At 38.3% G+C, this 18,835-nt stretch overlaps 1 protein-coding gene across 1 annotated transcript; it reads left to right on the top strand.

The window, feature by feature from the left end:
* The first annotated feature begins 206 nt into the window (after window positions 1-206).
* pmm2 (phosphomannomutase 2) lies at window positions 207-16,915 on the top strand. The gene is made up of 8 exons (XM_030066325.1): window positions 207-518; window positions 1,876-1,987; window positions 3,351-3,427; window positions 5,045-5,136; window positions 7,765-7,864; window positions 11,686-11,761; window positions 12,059-12,174; window positions 16,644-16,915. The coding sequence occupies exons 1-8, from the start codon at window positions 444-446 to the stop codon at window positions 16,746-16,748; spliced, it is 753 nt and encodes a 250-aa protein (XP_029922185.1). The 5' UTR covers window positions 207-443; the 3' UTR covers window positions 16,749-16,915.
* Window positions 16,916-18,835: the final 1,920 nt, after the last annotated feature.

Consider the following 18,835-nt stretch of genomic DNA (forward strand, 5'->3'; position numbering starts at 1 on the left):
GGAAGTACAACTGAGAAACGAGAGAGGCCTCTCGTAGTACCATATATTGTAGTACATACTCCATGTCAGTGGTTAGCGGTAATGCGCCCTTAAGTTGTTAAAATACACTTCCGTGTTCAGCGACAAATCACCGGAAATGAACGTCATTGTTTACTGTGCACTCGACTGTGCAAATAAGCTCCACCTCCTTCATATGACGGTGGAGAGGTCCAGCGAATCTAAACTCCACCCAGCCAGTCCGACGCTGACTGACCAGGAAACCATACACGACTACAACCAGCTGAGCATGCCGCCCCTCGTACAGCCTACAGTTCCGGAACACAAGTAGGTTCGCTTAGAGAAGCTGGAATCCAGAGGAACATATTGTGATTCCAGAGACAGACAGCGACAGACCCAGACCGGGACAAGAGAGTTACAGAGAAAAATAGGGGCAGAAAGAGAAGATGAATGCTGCCGTTTTGGATTCCAGCACCCTTTGCCTCTTCGATGTCGACGGCACCCTGACGGCAGCAAGACAGGTCAGTCAATGAATATGTGTGAAACTATACAAATACTCCATCAAAAAAAAAAAGGAATTTTAATGCTGATATTGAAGTGGGTTAAGTGTCCGGTGTATATAGTGTAGTTTATATAGCTAACTAGTAAAAGGTGATTCATCTTTAACATTAACATCGTTAAGAGATACCCAGCAAACAGTCTTCAGTTCCGTTCCTGGAAACCAGTTTGTGTTACCTAGCCCTCCTGTTACATTCACATTTACTAACACGAGATATATATATATATATATATATATATAAGATTATGAGTTTGGGTCAATTTGACCCCAGTAATTTAAAGGCCGGAAATAATTATAGTATAAATTGTACCCATGTTCATGTGGTAGGTACTTTATGTGTCTTGTTGACGACCTAAAGAGCTCTTGAAATAAGAGCATAACCTCCCTGACTTAACCCCTTGCACCTCAAAGTTCATGTGGGAATCATGTGTCTCCCACTTAAATGTCACTTCATCTATTAGTGGATCTCTCATTATTATAGGTATGGGTATGTTCTGATAGGGCCCCAAAGCAGAGGGCAGTGTTTTGACAATTATAAATCAATTATAAATGGCATGTTATAGTTCACCAGTGTCATCCAAAGCAACTAAAGCAAATGTGTGCTAAAAAAACAGTCACACGGAAAACACAGCAGCTGAAAGTGTCCCACATCTGATACATATATATATGTATATATATGTATGTGTGTGTGGGTCGGTCCTCATGTGTGCCAGTTTCGTTGTAGCGCTTGATGGTTTTTGCGACTCCACTTGGGGACACATTTAAAGTTTTTGCAATTTTCCGGACTGACTGTCCTTCATTTCTTAAAGTAATGATGGCCACTCGTTTTTCTTTAGTTAGCTGATTGGTTCTTGCCATAATATGAATTTTAACAGTTGTCCAATAGGGCTGTCGGCTGTGTAGTAACCTGACTTCTGCACAACACAACTGATGCTCCCAACCCCATTGATAAAGCAAGAAATTCCACTAATTAACCCTGATAAGGCACACCTGTGAAGTGAAAACCATTTCAGGTGACTACCTCTTGAAGCTCATGGAGAGAATGCCAAGAGTGTGCAAAGCAGTAATCAGAGCAAAGGGTGGCTATTTTGAAGAAACTAGAATATAAAACATGTTTTCAGTTATTTCACCTTTTTTTGTTAAGTACATAACTCCACATGTGTTCATTCATAGTTTTGATGCCTTCAGTTAGAATCTACAATGTAAATAGTCATGAAAATAAAGAAAACGCATTGAATGAGAAGGTGTGTCCAAACTTTTGGCCTGTACTGTATTTGTGTATATGTGTGTACATTTTACGGTGTGTGTGTCTTTTCCAGCATGTGACTGCAGACATGGCAGAGTTCCTGCAGCTGTTGAAAACTCGGGTTCGAGTTGGAGTGGTGGGAGGCTCGGACCTTGACAAGATCAAAGAACAGCTTGGAGATGATGGTGAGGTGCACAGACTGCATCCCATTCTTTTACCTCATATCCACTTTGAGGGATGCTCTGAAAATTTTCCCCCCCTCATCATTAGCCTATTATTTTTGATATTCTTAGGACTGTTTTTAATTTAGAAAAAAAAATACTTTTGATAGTAATTGTCTCTCATTAAGAGTGGCATTCCCCATATGCCAATGAAATTCTCATGTGGCTTAGAAGTGGTTTCATTATTAAACACAGGTCATGACCTCACCTTTGAAATTTTCTGCAGTAGCAAGTACATCAGATATATACGTCATTGTGTGGAATACAGGGGCAGATCCAGATCATTTCCAGGTGGGGGGGCACAGGGGGAGCAACTGTTAAATTGGTGGAGGGCATGCAAAAGCAACAACAGAAATGAAGGTCACTACTGACCTCTCAACTTTTAGACTGCTAAGTAGAAACAATTGGGCCTACTTTTCTTAAATTATCATCATCATGGTTTTGTTGGCTGGATTAACTCTCTGCACTGTCAGCAATAAATTCTGTTGGACTTGTACACTTGTTTATAATATTCTCATCAACATCTCTAGCTCTTATGTGCAGTTTGTAAGCTCACCAGCAACAGCCTAAGACAGATTAAATGGGTGCAATGTATTGTGCAGCAATACCATTTACAGCTCTGTTGACTTTCACATATTACAATATAAGTATGTGTATGTATGTATTTGTGTGTATGACTATTATATTTTAATAATGGTAATCAAAACTCTCAACTCTGTGTGGTTGATATTAGGGGAGGGGAGAGGGGGGCAGCACAAATGCCAGCATATGTTTAAAGAACACTCAAACTCCACCCTATACCCTAAACTCTCATAAAGGATTTTCTCATAAATGTACCACTTTAATCTCAGAGAATATCTGAGTTTTTTTTCCTCTGAATTTTACAACTTTAACCTGAAACTCTGAGTTTTTTCTCTCAAAATATTACCCACCCTCTCCCCCTGGCTCCGTATTATTTTTTTCCCCAAATACACTAATATGCTGGTGTAGTCAGGGTAAGCAGTTTATTGTGGTGGTATGGTGCAGCCTTCGGCCCCATAGTGTTTTAAATCCCTGAAGCAGTGATTGTGATACTTTGCTTTCTCTGAGAATGAAGGTGATAGTGGATGGAAAGCAACGCAAGTCAAACAGAACATTCCTTTTCGTTTGCCCATCTCCCCACTCAAAGTCCTCTGGATATTTTAGTTCATCTTGCCTATCCTTTGCATTTGCACCAACAAGGTTCAATTTAATCAAAGTTGAGCAAAACCAGGATTAAAATGAGCATACCCATATTTTAAATGAAACTCTGTATATGTCTGTGTGTGTGTCGCTGTGTAATGCATAGTGATCCAGAGGGTGGACTATGTGTTTGCTGAGAATGGACTTGTGGCCTATAAGAACGGACAACTACATTCTGTCCAGGTAAGACTGATGGTCAGTCTGTGGTTCTGCATTAAAATGTCAATGTAGCTACACTGCAGATATCTGAGGTGCTGGTGTAGTCCACAGTGGGGCGCTATCGCAGGCTATATGCCCTTCTCTTTAAAAAAAAATGTAACTCCACACAGGGCAAGGCCAGACAGCAAGAGCTGTGATCAATCAACTTGGCCATTGTGAATTTCCTCCTACATGTTTCTGGTTAATTTTCATTCATATTGAAGCAGCATTGAACTGGACCAGAGACAAGCTGAGGAAATGTGCAAGTATGTTTGTGTGACAGCTTATGCCCAAATTATAACCATTGCCAAATGTCACTAAATTCACTGTGAGAAATAGCCCTAAATATTAGTTTGGATACAACAGAATGCATCCAACAGTGGACACATTCAGTGCTGTAGTGGGTGTCCTAGTTTTGGTGTGGATGTTACACTCTGGAATGCTATTTAAATTATTTTTTCTTAAGATTTTATTAAATTTTGAACATGTTCTCTACTATAATTTGTAGAGCGTGGTCTTTACCTGCTCTACCTGTAAAGCGTCATGAGATAACTTCTGTTGTGATTTGACGCTATATAAATAAAGTTTGATTGATTGATTGATTGAAAAAAGCACATACAGTACATTGTAGGGTGTACATAAGATGTGTCGAATTTACAAAATCTTACGCCAATCACCCCTCACCCCATCTTGTCCCATTTACATGCCAAGGCTCCATACATAGAAAGGTAATCTAGGTAGGTGCTGGAAGTCAGGTTTTATCTTAAGACTAAAGTAAATAAGTAAGTAAATAAATAATTAAAATGTGAACATTTGTATTACTGACAGAGTTCCACTTTAGAGTAAAGAATGAATGAATCAATCAATCAATCAATGGATGAATAAATAAAACAAAACAAGGGGAAAAAACAAGACAGACAAATACTGCCCTGAAGATGAGAAAGTAAACAGGACACTTAAATAGAACAGCTACAAGAGTAGTTTCAAAAGGTTTACTATTATAAACATTATGTTAAAAGATGATGGTGATGTTCCTTGCTATGTAATGAAGTTCTCTGTGGGAAATAATGTCACTAGAAATACAAGCAAATCAGGATCAGCCCCAGTTATTTTGTCACAACTGGGCCTCATCAAAAATCAGCCAGTCATTTAAACTCTTAAATGTGCTTCAGCATGATTTAGTCGGACCAGTGGGATAGCAGCAGCTGTTTTTCGTACAAGGCAGGAGGGCTTTGTCACCACACAATCAGCAGTCAGGTGGCTTAATAATTCAGACACAACTGAAGATATTGTAGTAGGCCCTAAATACCTCAGAAATACATTATCTATTGTTGTTGCTGTTTCCATCACTATTAGTATTGTCATTATTGCTATTATCAAATGAACTTGCATCGTACTGTGTCTGCCAACTACAGCCTCAACTATGTTGCGGTTTTGTTCCCTTTCTTTTCTCGTATTTTTTCAAAGGTTAGGAGTTCTTGCATGTACAGAAAGATTCTTTGATTATATTTTCTATTAGCGTTTTTCAGGTAACTCTTATATTTTCTGTAAGAGATTTAAAGAGTTCTAAAATCTAAAAATTCAAGTTAGTTTTGTTTTCAGTCCATCCAGGCCCATATGGGAGAAGAGCTACTTCAAGATTTCATCAACTTCTGTCTCAACTATATGGCCAAAATTAAACTGCCTAAGAAGAGGTAAACACACACACACATACACATACACACATACCAGAGTGATGACCTTGAGTTGCTGACTAAACCTGAGTGATCAATTTTTAGTGCCACATCCCATCTTCAGTATAAACAAATGTTGCTTTTATACAGCCAACAGAAGATATCAGAAGAAGAATCAGATACAAGAGTTATGCAAATCTGATATACAGTAGCTGGAATACCAATTCTTCATGTATGCTTATACGTGTTTATAATGTGTAAGAGTGTGTGCATACAGTATATGGCATTAATGTGTCAGTGGTGAGGGTGGGTTTGACCATCAGAAACATGCGGCATGCATCTTGGTATCTGTTACAGCTTCTTTTCCAGACTTTCAAAGCCGCCACTGAGCGGGTCCATGCCTCGCATTCAAAAACAAAAGACAGCCACGAATCCAGCGTCACTTTGGCATTATCGCCATTTATTAAATAATAACAAAAAAACCTGTCACTTCAGGGGATTAACAAAAGAAAGCAATCAAAAAAAAAAAAAAAAAACGTTCCGCATCTGTCCTCTGCAGTCAAAAAACTGTCCCGCTTCCCACTCTCAACTGCGTCTGCATCTCTACCCAGGTGTCATAAATCACCTCTCAACTCACCTCTCCAATCAGTGCAGACAGCCATTCAGACAAACAATAAACAACCAATTAACTTCTCAAACACCTGTTTTCAAATAAAGTTATAAGTAAATGAATTATAAATTAACCATAAATAATTTTGGCCTCAACAGTATATATCAGCATAGTCAGTAAGGCTCTCTGAGCAGAGAAACTCTCAAAGTGAATTTCTCAGCCAGTACATGCACTTGAAATTTATTGAATCAGCTGAAAACATATACAATTGCACATCCTCAAAATGAAAATTTTATTGATATCAGTGCCATTATCGACTCTGCTTATCGATTCAAATCTTTATCAGTTTTGATATTAAACAACAATAAGTTTTTGGGAAGAGAACATGCCAAAATAAAATATAAATACTCTTTCTTGTTGACGTGTCTGAGTTAAAACAAATAAACTGCTCTCTGGATCCTAGATCTCTGAACTTAAATTAGAATACAATGCTACTGCTATACTACCACTATTTGATCCTGTGCCCCGTCGACAAATGCTGCAGCATGTTGCTGGTGTTTCCACCCTTGCACAAAATCACAATTCGTCAGATGTTGCATGTCATGCTGTTAGCGTCATTTTTTGAGAAATTATGCCACTCTTTCAACCGCTGTTGTCTCTTGTGACTGTCCATCATGTTTACTTCCTTGATTTCTCAGTTCTTGTTCGCGCTGACTGCCTCTCGCGAGACCGCGTTTTTCAAGGCAATGATAAGGGAGTCGTGAAGATTAAATGCAGATGACTTCAGTGGATCGAACCAGTTGGAACTGGTTCTTAACTGGAACTGGGCCTAGATTCCCATCCCTATTCTTACTAAATCCCATACTAGGAAAAAAGCTATTTTTCCAAGTTTATTGCTCATAAATTTGAGATTTTGAAATTTTAGAATTTTTGCGTTTTTTCTTTTTTAAATTAATTTGTGAGTTTTTTTTTTTTTTTTTTTAAGAAATTTAAGACTTTAATCTCAAATTCAGAGGGTTTTTTTTTTCTCAGAATATTATACTGGCTTTCTAATCCTGGTTTGTGAAATACCCTCCAGCTGGTGAATGATTAACCTTTGGAATGAAAGATTGTGGGTTCAGGCTCAGAGTGGTCTGATGAAGATGCAGTTACAAGTTTTCCCACTCATGTGGGATCATTTGGGATTAATAGAAGTGATCCTAACTGATGAATGTGCTACTACTGCTGTTAAACTCCAAAGAATCCAATTCTGAAGACATTTGGAGCAAATTTTCCTCAGAAAACTTAACCTGTTCCAGAACTTTGTACAGATCTCCTTTTCTCTTGTCATCCTCATTTTTCCTCTTCATCTCCTTCTACAAACATAGAAATTTTCAATGAGATTTCTCAAACAATACTACATCTTTAGTGAAAAAACGTTTTGAAGACAAACCCATACACATGCTTTAATCAATGAATCTTGAATCATCTACCTTAACATACAGGGTGTCCACAAAATCTCTTTACAATTTAAAAAATCTATTACAAAAGCAGTTGATAAGATATGTTAATCAGATTTGTTTTATGTACTCAGTGGTTATCAAAGTTTTTAATCACATAGGACATCAACGACCTGAAGCAAAAGATCACTGATGCCATTGCCACCATTGATGAGGCTGTGCTACAGTGAACATGACAAGAAATCGAGTACCGTCTTGATGTGCTTCGTGCAACTAATGGTGCCCAGATAGAAGTGTATTAAATGAAGCAAAAAAACTTAAATATCTACTCCTCATTTTGTAATAATTTCCACAGATTTGTCTATTCATTTGCTTTGTAATAAATTTGTCAAAGAGACTTTATGGACACACTGTATATCCTACCTCCTTACATGTTGTGTTAGTGTCTCTTTAGTAATGTTTGACACTCAATAGCTCTGCAAAGAGGGGCAAGTAGTAGAGGTAACCACAAGTGAATATTTTTATTTATGTACACCAGTAATATTGATAACAGCATAACTGATTTAATTTCACTAATTTGTAATTTGTCATTTATTACAGGGGGACATTCATAGAATTTCGTAATGGCATGCTGAACATCTCACCTGTTGGACGGAGCTGTACACAGGAGGAGAGGTTAGAGTTCTACAAGCTAGACCAGGTAACATACACTCACAGTGTCTTAGATTTCTCTGCAACTTGGTTGAGCTGTCACACAAACTATGAATGCTGAACAGTGACTAAAATCATAAGTGTAAGCCATACTTTTCTCAGCTTGAAATGCTTTATTTTTTGCACACAGGACAATAAGATTATGATAGAGTGTGTACATATTCTGATTGTTAACCATTTGGTTATATACTGTGATGATGCTGCCATCTAGAGGTGAATTTGCACACCCTGTTAAGTGCACTACATGGACAAAAGTATTGGGCCACCTTCATACACCTATAGGAGCTTTTATGGCATCCTATTCTAAATCCAGGCATTAATATGGAGTTGGTTGCCCTTTTTATCCAGAAGAGCATTAGTGAGGTCAGAGAATGACGTTGGACGAGATGGCCTGGTTAGCCCTCAACCCCATCCATCACATTTGGATTGGATCTCAATAACCTGTAGATGATGGCAAGTTAGTAACATGCAGTAATGGAATATGGATATGTGACAAAGGAGAGAGGAGAGAGAGAGCTCGGTGCATGTGCAGCAGCATTCTGAACCAACTGAAGAGTCTTTAGAGACTTGTTTGGGCAGCCTGAGATGAAGGAGTTGCTGTAATCCAGCCTAGAAGTAACAAATGCAGTGGTAGAAAACTGCAGGTCACCCAGCTCTTCCTCTAGATAGATAGATAGATAGATAGATAGATAGATAGATAGATAGATAGATAGATAGATAGATAGATAGATAGATAGATAGAAAGAAAGAAAGAAAGAATTCGGTATCATCTGCATAACAATGAAAATTTATGGAGAGTTTCCTAATAATATTGCCTAAAGGCAGCATATAGATGAACAGTAAAGGTCCAAGCACAGAAGAACCTTGTGGAACTCCATGTAGAACTTACGTTCGCATGGAGGATTCATTGTTAGCATGTACAAATTAAAAGCGATCTGATAGATAGGACTTAAACCAGTTTAGTGCAGTTCCTTTAATGCCAATTAAATGTTCCAGTCTCTGTGATAAGATCAGATGGTCAGTGGTGTTGAATGCAGCACTAAGATCTAGCAGGACAAGTACAGACAGAAATCCTTTGTCTGAAGCAATAAGGAGGTCAATGGTAACTTTCACCAGTGCTGTCCCTGTGCTGTGATGCACTCTAAATCCTGATTGAAAGTCCTCAAATACACTTTAGGTAATTACAGACCGCTATCTAACCTTCCCTTTCTCTCTAAGGTCCTTGAGAAAATAGTTGCCAAGCAGATGTGTGACTTTCTTCATAACAAAACATCTGGATCTAGAGTTGATTTTAAGGTTTAATCACAGCTAGTTTAAAGGAGTGTGGTGTGTAGCCTGTTAATATAGACTTAAGTAGAGATGTGCAGCTAAACAACATTTTTTTTACAAATACCATCATCGCTAAAGAAGACAGAGGAATAACTAAACATAAGACACACTGAGCAAGAGAGGAGAGGGAGAGAGAGAAGGCAATGCTAAAAGCAAGGCTAAGGTAGCTAACACCTAGCTAGCTAACTAGCAGATATGGCAAGTGTGTGAACAGCTGTGGAATTAGCCAGAGATTTGCTTAAATGAGGAGCAAGCTAAAGCAGAGATAATATAAGTTTAAATGTACATCAGATAATTGGCTACAGTAATGAAGAATACAGACAAGTTAACTCAGTTAGGATAGGACAGCTAAACACTGTTAGTAACAATTCTGCTCACCGGAGATGACACAATACGCTTACTGCATCACATCAGCACCTCCCAATCCAGGTGAGAGTACAACCAAGTACCCTCACCTGGAAATGATTACCAACTGATTTGTGAACCTGTGTAGAAACGGTATTTGGATGGCTACTATACAGTTCTATCTGATAAGGTAAATAGTTCATAGATACTGTGTAGTGCATCTAAGAACATTTTTTGAATTGCTGTTAAAAAGTTGTAAATTTTTAGGATATTTTTAATTAAGCAGTTGATGCTTTAAACTTCTAACAATTTGTGTTTGCTTGAATCCTGGAATCACCAGTTGCAGCTACACTATATTACCAAAAGTATTCGCTCACCTGCCTTTACTCATACTATGAACTGAAGTGCCATCCCATTCCTAACCCATAGAGTTCAATATGATGTCGGTCCACCTTTTGCAGCTATTACAGCTTCAACTCTTCTGGGAAGACTGTCCACAAGGTTGAGGAGAGTGTTTATAGGAATTTTTGACCATTCTTCCAAAAGCGCATTGGTGAGGTCACACACTGATGTTGGTCGAGAAGGCCTGGCTCTCAGTCTCCGCTCTAATTCATCCCAAAGGTGTTCTATCGGGTTCAGGTCAGGACTCTGTGCAGGCCAGTCAAGTTCATCCACACCAGACTCTGTCATCCATGTCTTTATGGACCTTGCTTTGTGCACTGGTGCACAGTCATGTTGGAAGAGGAAGGGGCCCGCTCCAAACTGTTCCCACAAGGTTGGGAGCATGGAATTGTCCAAAATGTTTTGGTATCCTGAAGCATTCAAAGTTCCTTTCACTGGAACTAAGGGGCCAAGCCCAGCTCCTGAAAAACAACCCCACACCATAATTCCTCCTCCACCAAATTTCACAGTCGGCACAATGCAGTCTGAAATGTACCGTTCTCCTGGCAACCTCCAAACCCAGACTCGTCCATCAGATTGCCAGATGGAAAAGCGTGATTCATCACTCCAGAGAACGCGTCTCCACTGCTCTAGAGGCCAGTGGCGGCGTGCTTTACACCATTGCATCCGACGCTTTGCATTGCACTTGGTGATGTGTGGCTTGGCTGCAGCTGCTCGGCCATGGAAACCCATTCCATGAAGCTCTCTGTGTACTGTACTTGGGCTAATCTGAAGGTCACATGAAGTTTGTAGCTCTGTAGCAATTGACTGTGCAGAAAGTCGGCGACCTCTTTGCACTATGCGCTTCAGCATCCGCTGACCCCTCTCCGTCACTTTACGTGGCCTACCACTTCGTGGCTGAGTTGCTGTTATTCCCAAACGCTTCCATTTTGTTATAATAGAGCTGACAGTTGACTGTGGAATATTTAGGAGCGAGGAAATTTCACGACTGGATTTGTTGCACAGGTGGCATCCTATGACAGTTCCACACTGGAATTCACTGAGCTCCTGAGAGCGGCCCATTCTTTCACAAATGTCTTGTTTCACAGTCTGCATGCCTGAGTGCTTGATTTTATACACCTGTGGCCAGGCCAAGTGATTAGGACACCTGATTCTGATCATTTGAATGGGTGAGCGAATACTTTTGGTAATATAGTGTATATTCATGAACTAATTATTACAGGTAGTAGTTGCAACTTCATAATAGCCATCCATGTAATGTTTATAGCATTCATCAACATATTGTAATTATCAGCTGCAATTTTATAAAGCCATCCAAATACTGCTTATAGACAGTCTATAAACCAATTATTATCCATTAACAAAGTGTTATAAAATATGTGGTCCATCAATCTATGTAATGTTTGTAGATGTTTAACAATCAGTTTCATAAAGGTTTACAAATCAATTGATAATTAATTAGGAAAATCAAGAGACATGACTAAATAAAGTGTTGTAATGTGTGCAACAGTAAACTGTAGTTTACTGTATAATAAGTAAACATTATTAATTATCATTTTATTCATTTCATTTAATTTCATTTACTCTCATCAGCAAAGCTTATATGATTAAGAAAAAATAATTTGTACAAAAATCAGTCTGATACCTGACACCAAAAATAACAACAATCAATTAGGAATTTTGGACAGATAAGCTGGTTTGATTTTATAATTGTTTGTTTTGTGCCCTCAACAGAAAGAGAAAATCAGGGAACAGTTTGTGGCAGTTTTGAAAGAAGAGTTCAAAGGAAGAGGACTGTCATTCTCTATTGGTGAGTAAATCATACCACTAATAAAAAACAAGAACTAACTTTCTTACATGGCAGAACTAGGAACAAGTACATGGTTTGATTTGACTTGTAAGGGTAAAGATAATTACTTCTATGTTGAAGTGTCCAGTATAGTTTGAAGATTAGCGTCAGTGGTATGTGGTGTACACTCTACAAGACTAGATACCTGGATGCCTCAAGTAAAGGGATGTTGAAAAAGTGTTAAATCTGTGCTCCTCTGAGTGAGTTCACTCATGATGTGCATGACTCGTCATCGTGTCCTTGTGTTTCTCTGTTTAGGAGGTCAGATTAGCTTTGATGTGTTTCCAGATGGCTGGGATAAGAGGTATTGTCTGGGAATTGTAGAGAAGGACAACTACTCGACCATTCACTTCTTTGGAGACAAGACCAAACCTGTGAGTATGCTAAGTTAACTACCACCACAACTGGGGAGTAGCTGGTTACATGTAATGATGTTATGTAATTAAATTACAAAATAGTTGTCAAAGCAAAAAATTGCAATTAAATTACAATCACTAATGAATTTCTTGGTGATCACACGGGGGAATTTAAATGTAAAGCAAATTAATTAATGAAGTAGTGCTGGGTATCGATTCAAATTTCCATTCGATGCCGATTCACAAGATTCAGAAGCCATTATCACGATTCGATCCGATTCGATTCAATCCGATATTGATTTGGTTAGTTTTATTTAAAAGCATTTTGAGCTGTTACTGAATTACATGCCTGTCTAGTTATGCAACACATTAATACTTGTATTATATTGTGTCATTTGACAACAAATTAATACAGGTATTGATAATTAAAATGGCTGTAAGACTGGTAAAAATGGTTAGGACCACCTTTTGTAGCCCAGAGGAGATATGACGCTCAAACACTTGGTATGTTGTGTTAGTGTATGTTTATGAGTTGTAGAACATAATAAATGTTCTTATTTATTTTTTTTTTTTATCTTTTTTTATTGATTTATTTAATCTGTAATCTGTGGATACTGTTGAAAAACTGTGAATTTCCTGCGGGATGAATAAAGTATATGTCTATCTATCTATCTATCTATCTAAATTATCTTGCAGGAGGAGATGTTTACCAGTAAGCGTGACTCAAATAATTTAACAATATGTTAAATTATTATTTGTTTTAAAAATGTAAATTACTTATTGAACAGACCTAACTATTTAACTACCAATGAATGAGCAGTAGTATGCATGTGATAACATAGATAAGTCAAAAAAAAAAAGCCAAAGTGATAACTCTTCTCTGAATAGACAAGCTAAGCCAGTGTGCTGCTGTTAGCCAGTGAAAATAGAGCGGAGTGGCAACTCTTTGCTTGTTACACAATCTATGTCCGTGAACTGCTGTAGCCTGGAAAGTTTCTTTGCCTTTTGGACTTGTACGGTGCCGGTGCAGTTGTTGTAATATTTTTTCTTGGTGGTGCAGGTGCAGGTGAAATGACTGGAGGGGTTGTGCCACCCAGATTTGCTTCCCTCCATGTAATTTTCCCTAGACATACGTTCATATTCCACACAAAAACAGCATTTATATACAGTGGTGGAAAAAAGTTTTCGGACACCCTTAAAATTTTACACAATCTCAAATATTATCATGAAATATTTGTGGAAAAATCTTTTTTGTGTTTCAAAAGGTGTGGCTGCATTAGACAGATACAAACAAATATAAATTATATTTTTTTGTTTATTGTTTACAAGAAAAATTAACAAAACTAAATTCTTGACAAATTGTTCTGACCACAGAATCTTCCTCCAATTCCTGGCTGTCCAGTTCTTGTGTGCCTGGGCCCAACGACGCCAGGGCTAGCCTCTGTCTCTCATTGATCAGGGGCGTCTTGATAGCCTTGTAGGACCTTATGGATAAGACTGCTTGGTGACATTACAACAAGCCAGGCTACTTTTTCTGCAGGCATTTTGGACTTTGTCATTTGGCAAATAGATTACTGCAAGTGTTAATTATGTAGCCTAATGTAAACCTAAGGTACAAAATACTAAATATTCAGGTAGTGTAGCCTACTGATAGCTTCACATGCTGTATCAACAACAAAGTCTACCGTCATTGGTCGTGTGCTGGTCATCATTACGTTAAATCCACTGATTGATTATGACTAGCTTATGAAGCAGGTGGGCAGTCGACTAATTCAGGCTCAGCTGTTTGGCGCTGTATGACTGAGACTTCACAACAGAGACAAATATGCAAGTTATAGTTTGGCAACTCAGGCTTGGGGGCAAAGACACTCGTTTTGTTTATGTCACTGATTCTTGGGAATTTGGATAAAACAGGTTTTAATTTTGAAAAAAAAGTGCTTTAAATTACAAAATCTGAAGGTATATCATTATAGGCCAAGGTCTTGGCTGTTCAGCAATGTACCAGTGCAACCTCCTCATTTTGCATTTTTTTCATAAAATAGGCGGTTTTCCGCCTATTTTATGAAATAGGCTACTTTGTTTTTGTCAACACCGTCACTGTAATGCTTTTTTTTAATTTGAAAAACATATTTTTGTATTAAAAGAGACTATTACTTTAATAACTCAACAGCACCAAAGAAACATATTGTAAGCATATTCATTTAAAACCAATATAACTGCCTCTGACGGTGGTGACACTAATCTGACGGTGGTGACAGTCACCTCATTAAAACATACATTTCCAAAATTTGTACCACTCAAGTCAATGGCTTCTTGCTTAACAACTTTATTTAACTATTTGGTACAAAAAATAACAATCCTGAGCTCTGTTATAAGCATTTTTCAGACTTCAGTCATCACCGTCAGACAGAAAACCTGACGGTGGTGACGTCTGACGGTGGTGACAAAAACCTGCTCTTTCACATGATAAGCATGAGTTGTTCACATTAGCCAGCTTGTTTTCGCCCTGTTGCTACCTGCATCAGACCTCTTCTTAAAAAGTATACATTTATTCCATAATCTAATCTAATATTTTTATACAAAAGTGACGGTGTTGACAATTTATGGTTGTGACAGTAGCAGTGTCCAAAAATATGAAGAGATTTAAGAGAAAATAGCAAACTTACAGGAGCCTGAGTGGTCTTGAAGCATGCAGTAGAGCTGGAGGTTTGAAAAGGGCTCGTCAGGAATGGAATTGACCTTGTAGTTTTTTTATTATTATTTTTTAAATAAATATCTGACGGTGGTGACGAATATGTGGGACACATTTTGAGCAACCACAAAATAATAGTAAATATTGTTCAAAACTCATCGTTTGTAGGTTTGTTGTTTTAATCAAGTTGAAATGATTATCTCCTATCTGAGGACAACTGGTTTTGTAGGCCATGGGCCAACATATAATCATTAAATTAATAAAAATTAAAAATAAACCTATAAAAGAACCTTACAAATGTGCAAAGGACCCCCTGATTATGCCCTTGATTCTTTTTATTCATTAAAATATTGTAAATTTCCAACAGAAATTGCATTTTTCTCAGTGGGACATGATTTATCCAAATTCCCAAGAATCAGTGATGTGTTACCTGGCTGGCTGGTGGCAAAGGGCAGGGAGGAGAGGAGATGTGTTGTGACAGTTGTGTGTGCTTCTCAGCTGCCTCCAGGCGCCTCCGTTTGTGTGACCGCTTTGCGTGTTCACAAAGGAGGAGAGGGAAGGGAGGGGCACGCGGCATGGTCGTGCCACGTGTGTGTGTTTGTGTGTGTGTGTGTGTGTGTGTGTGTGTGTGTGTGTGTGGTGGTGGGGGGATCTGGCAAAATTACAAAGGGGGCATTATTATTACACGCATTTAATCGAGAATTGATCGATGTCACCATTGGGCCACATACAGTACACTGTTAAAAAAAAAAAAAAAAAAAAACTTTTAAAAGGGCACTTGCTGGTCCAGACTAGGACAAGGGCAGGTGCTCTAGCACCACCTAGTGTCTATCTGTGCACGTCCCTGATGTCGTTACACAATTCTGGCCATTTTTGGAAGCGAAACCTATGTTTTCAAGGCATTTTTGTGCATATTTTCAGCCATTGCGCTTTGTTTCACAAAGTCAGCGCTTCTTGCTTCTTGGTGTCATTGGCACCTAAACCATGGCCACAGTTCTTCAACGGACACTGATTGGTCCAGCTATTGGGTGGTTTCCAGTGATGCTCCAGTTAAGATAATATATGCCTTTATTTATCCCAGAATGGGGAAATTCACAGTGTTGACAGCAGCAGTACACACATACACGTATGCACACACATACAGCACACTCAGTGCACATAAGTGGACTGTATAAAAATAAAGAATAAAAAATATAAAAGGATATTTAAGTATACATATATACAATATACTAAATATACATATATTAGGTAAAATGTACCTATACAAAAGGCAGTGTAAATAGGCAGTGCAAATACGGATTTGAGTACAGGTATAGATAAATTAATATGGTGCATATGTGGTGCAGTTATGGTGGGATGGGAAGGAGGGTATTGCACATGTAGTAGAATAGTTGGAGCATGCCCAGATGCTTTCACAAGTCAAATGAAAGTGACCTTGTGCGATCACGCGTCCTTGGATGGGTTACCAGTTCATCACAGGGCTGGAAACTTTTCCGAGATGTTTCTCTGCTAAATTTCAGCTAAATTTTAAGTTTCTACAGAGGCAGTACAGTGCACACTGGAGAGATTTTCACAAACCCAGTCTTTTTCATCAGGACTGGGCGGACATCAAGACTTAAAGAGCTAAAATTCCCAAGAAATACAGTAGGATCGTGCCATTAATGTCAACCCCGAATATGCAGTAATTAAAAACACGACAGTATAACTACTAAATGGTGTAATTTGATTTTCCAACCCACGTAAAGCAGACACCCAAGCTAACGTGTGTGTGCGTGTGTCTGTCTGTCTTTGTAAGGGAGGAAATGACTACGAGATCTACTCCGACCCTCGGACCATTGGCCATGAGGTTTCTTGTCCAGAGGAAACAAGGAAAATCTGCCAACAGCTCTTCCTCTCATGAAAAAGAGGAAGAAGTGGAAGAAATCCAGCCATTATCAAGAGGGTGCTTTCCTATGACAGAGGAGGAAGGAGGACCAGAAAGGGAAGGCATGCTTTAGATTTATTATTCAAATATCAGGATCTGTTCCTCAGGTTCAAATAAAATCATTGAATTTAATGTAAAAACAATCAGTTTCATACAGACTTTACTGCTGATTTGACATACACATATATTTATTCTAATTTCATGAATATCTTTCAAGATGCCTTTTTATGAAGCCAAAGGACAGAGATGAGAAAAAGATAATAGGTTATATTTGCTGGTGAATCTTCAATCTTTAGTTGAATAGTATTTCCTACTTAGCATTTTTTTTATTTTCTGGGCTAACAATTGAAACATGTTTCATCATATGTTGTTGAGACAGTCATGTTGTCACTGGTTTGTTGAAAACTGACTTGGAAACTGAGCCAGGAGCCAACAAATGCACTGTAGAATTGCAGCCAATCTGACAGTGCTTGTGTTGTGAAAATGAAAGAGAAAGCGTAAAAACTTTCTCCAAACATGTTTTAATCAGAGACATTACTGGTTGGCCAGAGACATAAAACTACTGGCTAGTGGTGACAGTCTCTATAACGCATCTATAGAACTGGTGACATTGAAGGCTTAAGATGTTTATCCAGTGACTAACTCGTGGAAGTAATTTTGTTGTGCTATTAGGTTGCTAAGTTTTAAATGTTAATTCCTACTGCCAGTAGTCCATCTGTCATCAGCTGTCCTTGGTCCTGTCAGTCACACTTGAACTTGGATTAGCCTAGTTTGATCACCTCATACTCTGATAAATAAGGGATAATCCATGATAAGGTGGTCTTCTAACTGCATCATTTGGGATCAACTTTTATATTCACTGCTTTGGAAAGCTTAAGCACAGTGTGTAGGCTCTGCATCTGAATTAATGCGAGTCCAAGTGGCCGTCCTGATGCCTGGAACTAGATGACAGAGACAGTCTAATGGGAACACCTCCTCACCTTTTGTCCTTGGTGCAGCGCAGCAGCATGGGACTCCAATTTTGTTTCTAAAAGAGCAGTGTATAGAGCGTGGTTATTTTTAAAGTCAGAGTTTGGTTAAGTTTAAGGTCAGGTTATGTTGAGAATGTGTTATTTTAATCCTATTCCAAAATGGTTAAGGTTAGGATTTAAGTTTGTCTTGGTCAAGTTTAAGAATTATTAAGGGTCAGAGTCTGGTAAACTCAGATCCAGTAACCTCACTAGGGTCAGGTTATGGCTAGGGTCTAAAATTCTATCCTATAAAAAAGGTTAATGTTAGGGGCCTGGTTTAAGAATAATTAAGGTCTAAGAGTAGTTAAGATTAGTGCCAGGTTGCGTTTAGGGTCTAATATATTATTGTGATCTTATTTTGAAATGATTAAGATTAGGGTTTGGATCAATTCAGGTCTAGTTCAGAGCAAAATGGCGGCTTATTCAAAACATAAATTGACTGATTTGACAGGGAAACAATGGCGGTTTGATCTTTTAGTCTGCACAAGCTAGTTCAAGTGGTTACTGTTTGTTTTGGTTCTTTGGTTTTGGGTTGCTCCCAAAACAAGGACCACTTCATTATTTGTGTCACTACAAAATCACACCACAAGTGTTTGTCCATTTACACACTAGACTTCAGCTTAGGGTTAATGGTTAGGGTTGTGTTGTTACAGATGACTTACAGATGTCAGCCTGATAAAGGAATTTAAGCAGTGTTTCAGTTGACATCGGTGACTAAAAAATGATCAGTGTGTCTGTAGTGTGCTTCACAATTGAAACAGTGTAATCACTACTGATTGTCATTTTTCCAAAAAATTCAGTTCATGCTTGAGTTTCTGTAGCTAGCAGGGTTTTTTTTTTTTAATTATTCGTTTTAAGTAATTATTTTTATGATTATGATTACAGGGTTTCCGCTGCATGTAATTGATCGTGGCGCACCGCCACGGCAAAATAAAAGCCGCCACGCCTTTGGAATGATTTTTTTTTTCCAGATGTTAAAACAATTTCAAGTATATTTTATAAATGGATATATATACACATATATATAGCCTATATTTGCGCACATATACTTAC

This window comes from Myripristis murdjan, chromosome 1 (genome assembly GCF_902150065.1).
Source record: "Myripristis murdjan chromosome 1, fMyrMur1.1, whole genome shotgun sequence".
NCBI classification, from domain to species: domain Eukaryota; kingdom Metazoa; phylum Chordata; class Actinopteri; order Holocentriformes; family Holocentridae; genus Myripristis; species Myripristis murdjan.

Excerpts from the sequence above, each read along its gene's own strand:
- pmm2 (XM_030066325.1), top strand. The coding sequence starts at position 444 with ATGAATGCTGCCGTTTTGGATTCCAGCACCCTTTGCCTCTTCGATGTC. Across the intron at positions 519-1,875 it reads CCCTGACGGCAGCAAGACAG|CATGTGACTGCAGACATGGC; the intron begins GTCAGTCAATGA and ends TGTCTTTTCCAG. Across the intron at positions 1,988-3,350 it reads AGAACAGCTTGGAGATGATG|TGATCCAGAGGGTGGACTAT; the intron begins GTGAGGTGCACA and ends TGTAATGCATAG.